At 38.4% G+C, this 5,969-nt stretch overlaps 1 protein-coding gene across 1 annotated transcript; it reads left to right on the forward strand.

Moving 5' to 3' along the window:
* Positions 1–322: 322 nt before the first annotated feature.
* On the forward strand, positions 323–2,988 carry LOC145618105 (uncharacterized). The gene is made up of 4 exons (XM_081672896.1): positions 323–780; positions 1,135–1,321; positions 1,415–1,531; positions 2,351–2,988. Exons 2-4 carry the CDS (start codon positions 1,172–1,174, stop codon positions 2,849–2,851), a joined length of 768 nt encoding a protein of 255 aa, XP_081529022.1. The 5' UTR covers positions 323–780; positions 1,135–1,171; the 3' UTR covers positions 2,852–2,988.
* Positions 2,989–5,969: the final 2,981 nt, after the last annotated feature.

Raw genomic sequence — 5,969 nt, forward strand, 5'->3', positions numbered from 1 at the left:
ATTAATTAGTTTAACTTAATTCTAGATTATTTTGAACACATAAATTCGTGTTTTAATTTATAGATTCCCGTTCGTTAATATTAATCCCGTTTTAATCCTAATCAGGTTCTAAAATCATCTGATTTTGACAAAAAAGTAGTGTTTTCCATGTGAAACACTACAAGAAATAGGTCATTTTGCGACGGAAACCTTGCAACGGACTACAATTCCGTCGCAAAAAGGGTTAATTTGCGAGGGAATAAATTCCGTCGCAACTTTGCGACGGAAACAAACTTTTGCGACGGAAATTCCGTCGCAAAGTTTGCGACGGAATTTATTCCCTCGCAAAAGTTTGTTTGCGACGGAAATAATCGTCGCAAAACAATATTAAAAAAAATATATATAAAAAAACATTTTGCGACGGATTCTGCGACGGAAATTCCGTCGCAAAAAGTTTTTAAATTTTTTTAAAAAAAACTGAAGTTTCGCTGAAGGAGAGAGAAAAAGAAAACGAAGAACAGAAAGAGGAAAGCGTAGAGAGAGATAGAGGAAAGCGTAGAGAGAGAAAGAAAATCCGGCCACTTCACCGCCGCTGTCGCCACCGGAACGACCGGAATCCGGCCACTCACACCTACTAACGCCCACCCCCTCCGTTCACTCCCACTCACGCGCACTCACGCCCACCCACGCCACCCCCTCCGTTCAAGCCCACTCACGCCCCTCCGTTCGCCGGCGGTGTGCAGCCACCACACCACCCTCCTTCCGGCAGCCGGATTTCCGCCACAACACCCTCAAATCCCGGTGAGTATTCCACTATCCCCCTTTGTTTTTGTTTTCAATTTAATTTTAATGTAAACCCTAACTTTTTCTAATTATGTTTTTTAATTTAATTTGTAACTAAATTTTATTATTTAATTACTTGTGTTTAGTGTAGTGTAGTTTAATTTATATTGCAATGTTAGAATTAGTTTAATTTTTAAGATATATTGCAATGTTAGAATTAGTTTAATGTATGTTAGTTTAGTTTAAAATATATGTTAGATTAGTTTATAATGTATGTTATTTTAGTTTAAAATATATGTTAGTTAGTTTATAATGTATGTTAGTTTAGTTTAAAATATATGTTAGATTAGTTTAAAATATATGTTAGATTAGTTTAAAGCCAGACTGGATCTCAAAAGACATCCACAAGATGATGATGGATATTCCCCAAGTGGATGACGTTTACAAGAAGAGGTCAGCACAGAACAGATTGAACCGACGATCTGGCTCTATGGATAATGAAATAGAACCGACCCATTTTCAAGGTTCCATCTCTGCGGTACAACATGCAAAAAAGCTGGTAAGTTGTTGTATAAAAAATTGAATGTACGTATTTATATGTGCTTAATTACATTTGTATCTAATAATACTGTTCACTTGTTCACATTGCAAGGCGGCAAAGAATCAAGGGAAGCTTCCATCAGCACCTGATCTCTTCTTGCATACACACTTCAAGGAGGTGCCCGGGAAAGGGAAGGTTCCTGCGAACAAAAGAGCGAAGGAAATTGCGGTAATAACTAGTTTTCGCCCATTTTCAAGCCACTTGTTTCCTATATTGCCACTTATGAACTATTTCAAGCCTCGAACTCAAGTAACTATGTTAGGTAGGTGTATTATGGTCAAAAATAAGCTCATTTGATAACAAATGTGAGAAATAGGCAAGTTAGAACCAAAAACGCCCCATTTTCGCCCATTTTTTTCTAGTTTTAGGACCTAGTGAACCTATATTGCCACTTATAAACAATTTCAAGCCTCAAACTCAAGTAACTATGTTAGTTAGGTGTATTAAGGTCAAAAATAGGTTCATTAGATAACAAATGTGAGAAATAGGCAAGTTAGAACCAAAAACGCCCCATTTTCACCCAATTTTCCTAGTTTTAGGACCTAGTGAACCTATATTGCCACTTATGAACTATTTCAAGCCTCGAACTCAAGTAACTATGTTATTTAGGTGTATTATGGTCAAAAATAAGCTCATTTGATAACAAATGTGAGAAATAGGCAAGTTAGAACCAAAAACGCCCCATTTTCGCCCATTTTTTCTAGTTTTAGGACCTAGTGAACCTATATTGCCACTTATAAACAATTTCAAGCCTCAAACTCAAGTAACTATGTTAGTTAGGTGTATTAAGGTCAAAAATAGGTTCATTAGATAACAAATGTGAGAAATAGACAAGTTAGAACCAAAAACGCCCCATTTTCACCCAATTTTCCTAGTTTTAGGACCTAGTGAACCTATATTGCCACTTATGAACTATATCAAGCCTCAAACTATTGGTTCTCATTCTTTATTTTTATTTCTGCATTGTATATCCTTTGTTTGTTACAGGAGGCGTACCAACACAGACAGGAGGAATCAAGAACCCAGGGTTCCCAACTGTCTGAAAATGAAATTTTCTTTGAGGCGGCTGGTGGTCGTAATAAGAAGGGTCGTGTTAGAGGTCTTGGTGTTGGTGCTGACTTGTACTACGGCACATCTAGGGGACGAGGATCGGGTTCTTCCAGCCAATACGTACCGTCGGTCATAACTCAAATGCAGGAAAACTTCCACAAGGAGTTGAATGAGAGGGTGGAAGCAATTGAGAGCCAGATCGATAGCCGTGTGGCGGAACAGCTCGATGCTCGAGTGGAGGCTCGAGTGGCAGAACGGATGGCTGAAATCGAGAGGAAGAACAAGGAGTTCTTAGAGGAGTTAGCCAGTAGATTTACAGGATTGACCACTCCTTTCACTTGTTCTACGATTCAGCCTCAGATTCGAGACCCCAGTAACGACCCGGGTGGTGGTGGTGGTGGTGGTGGTGCAGGCCAAGGACAGCCAGCTTGTGTTTAGTTAGGTGTCATTTTTCGATTTTTGTATATGGATGACATTGTAGTTTTAAAAATTATATCATGTACCGTACTTGGTAGTTACGGCTACGTGTTGTATATATTTGAATTATGTTAGGGCGTGGACTTTTTGACTGAAATTATTTTAAATGCACGTATTTTATTAAACAGGATTGCATGAATACAGGTTCCAGGAAAACAAAACAAAATACAAAAAAATTAAACAGGATTGCAGGAATACAGGTTCCAGGAAAAAAAAACAAAATACAAAAAAAAAAAAAATTAAAATTACAATAACTTTGCGACGGAAATTCCGTCGCAAAATGGAGTATTTTGCGACGGAAAATAATCCGTCGCAAAAAACTTCATTTTGCGACGGAATTAAATTCCGTCGCAAAATTTGTGACGGACTATTCCGTCGCAAAAGAATCCATTTTGCGACGGAAATACATTCCGTCGCAAAATTTGTGACGGAATATTCCGTCGCAAAATGATTCCTCTTGCTACGGAATTTTCGTCGCAAATGTTGTTTTCAGCTACAACTACCTTTCCGTCGCAAAATCCGTCGCAATTCGTTTTGCGACGGATATTCCGTCACAAAAGGACTGTTTGCTACGAAAGTTCGAGCGACGCCATGCCTGTGACGGAAATCCGTCGCAAAGTCACTTTGCGACGGAATTTTGCCATTTTGCGACGAATTATTTCCGTCGCAAAACGGCCCTTTTCTTGTAGTGAAAACAACATTTTAAGAAAGAATCACTACCTTTGGTAATGAGTACCACCCTCTCGTGGCCAAATTCAGCCTCTAAGTATGATTTTCGGGCAGTTTTTGATTTTTAACGAAGTTTTTTTTTAAATTTTATCCTTGAGTTTAAAGGGTAAGAGATAATTTAATTTTTCTATGGATAATTTAAGTATGAAGATGTATTTTGATGAGGTTTTGAAGTGGTTTTTGATTAGTTTAAAATGCTGGAATTTTATTTAAAGTAGTATAATTGTGATTTTAATAAAAGGGTATGATAACCTATTAAAAAGGAGTTTAATAAGGGTTTTTAAATAATTTTCAGATTATTCTAAATAGTTTAAAGTGAGTTTAAGTTGCTGGAAATTGTGTATACAAGAGTAATTAATTTAGTATTATTGTCCCTTATTGTAGGAGACTTGATTCAGGAATTGTTGTAGTATTTTCGGCCACTTTATGAGCTTAATTGAGGTACGTTCGCGTACTTAGCATATTTTGATGATGTTGAATCATGCTAGGCTTAAATTCAATCAAATACAAGTAGTATCATGCTAAGGTTCATGTATAGAATTGTGAATTATTGGTGTTGGTGATTGAATTATTGGTTCCCCCCAACTAACCCCCCTTTCCCTTTCAATTCCCCGTTCTCGCTGGCCGACCTCCACCCCGTACCACAACCACCCCTTTCCCCTTCCTCCCACCGGAATCCGCCTCCCTAGCCCGCCACACTTACACTAGATCCTACCTCTTTCGCTTCTTCTTGAAGCCCTTTATTCATCCTCTTCCTTTTCATCATCTTTCGCCGGCGTCGAAGCATCCAACGGACTACTAGGATTATAAATTCCATCAAAATACATGGACAACAGCAGCAAACAGCGACGCAATTCGCCGTTGTAACTCTGGCAACTTCTCTGACATTTGACGAATATTTTTTCGGAGAAGTTAGGGTTTCGGTGAGAAGTTAGGGTTTTGGATTTTGGAGGGGGGAAGGGGAAATGGGTGATTTTGGTACGGGGTTAGTGGGGGGGGGGGTTTGGGGCAGCGATAACGGGGAAAGGGAAGGGGTTCATTGTGGTGGCTGGTCGGCAACAAGTAAGGGTTTCGCCGACGCTGACAGGGGCTGGGCTTGGTTTGGTGGTTTTTTTTTTATTTTTTTTATTTTTTTTTTTATTTTGGAGGCTGAAGGGGAGACATTTAGGGTGGCTAAGGAGGTAGTGTTGGTCGGAAGGTGGTAATGACGGTGGCTGGATCTCACTAACGAAATTATTAACTGAAACCGCTAACTGGTAGCAAAAGTTAAAAAAAGGCATATGTTAGGTAGTAAAATAAAATAAAAGTTTTCATATATAGGTAGCAAAAATGAAATTGATGTGTTTGATAGGTAGCAAGAGTCAAAATTTCCCTAATTTAAACCACCAAATAAGTCGGGTTATAGAGTCCCAAGCATATATGGGGCGACTTGTAAACCTATATTAAGTCACGTCATGTATATTAGGTGACTCGTTAGGTATTTTGTTGGTTTTAACCCCAACTTAACAAGTCTCCTAATAAGTATGAGGCGACTCGATATGTTTATAAGTCACACCTTATATACAGGTGACTCTAAAAGTCCGACTTGTTAGGTGCTTTATTATATGACCACTACCTAATAAGCCGCCTAATAGGTAAGACGCGCACGCGCGCGCGCGCGTATGTATATATATATATATATATATATATATATATATATATATATATATATATATATATATATATATATATATATATATATATATATATATATATATATATATATAAGTAACTTTTGCATAATGGCAACAACTTCAACCTTCCAAGCAAAGAACCAGAGATCAAGTTGCTAAGTAGCAAAAACATTGGTATTGTATGAGCTAATAAAAATAGTTGGAAAAATTGTTTGTTTTTATGTGTCACCTCTTTCAACACAAGCGACACAATAGATTAGCTATGGAGTCACCTCTTTCAACACAAGCGACACAATAGCTTAACATATAGAGTTGCCTAACCATTAATAGGCGACTTATATAAAAGCTATCGAACCGCCTCAGAGGCGACTCCTACAGTTTGAAGCTATCGTGTCGGTGGTTGTGGAGTCGCCTTTGAGGAAACTCTTTAGGTCATTTACAGGCGACTTGAGGGGTTTTTGTTGTCGTGGGTCTGAAAACCGCTCCATAAACACACCCCAAAACTAACAAAAAAGAAACCCACCATGAAGGACCCCCTAAAACACGCACCAAAATTGCACCAAAAACGCACTAACATTGCACCCAAAATACGCCTGAAACTACTTTAAAATCACTAGAACCTTGAGCCGCCACTGTGATTCTTCGTCGGAATTATGTGCGCCGGTAAAGTCACCGGA

This window comes from Chenopodium album, chromosome 26, assembly GCF_948465745.1.
Source record: "Chenopodium album chromosome 26, dcCheAlbu1.1, whole genome shotgun sequence".
In the NCBI taxonomy this organism is placed as follows: Eukaryota; Viridiplantae; Streptophyta; class Magnoliopsida; order Caryophyllales; family Amaranthaceae; genus Chenopodium; species Chenopodium album.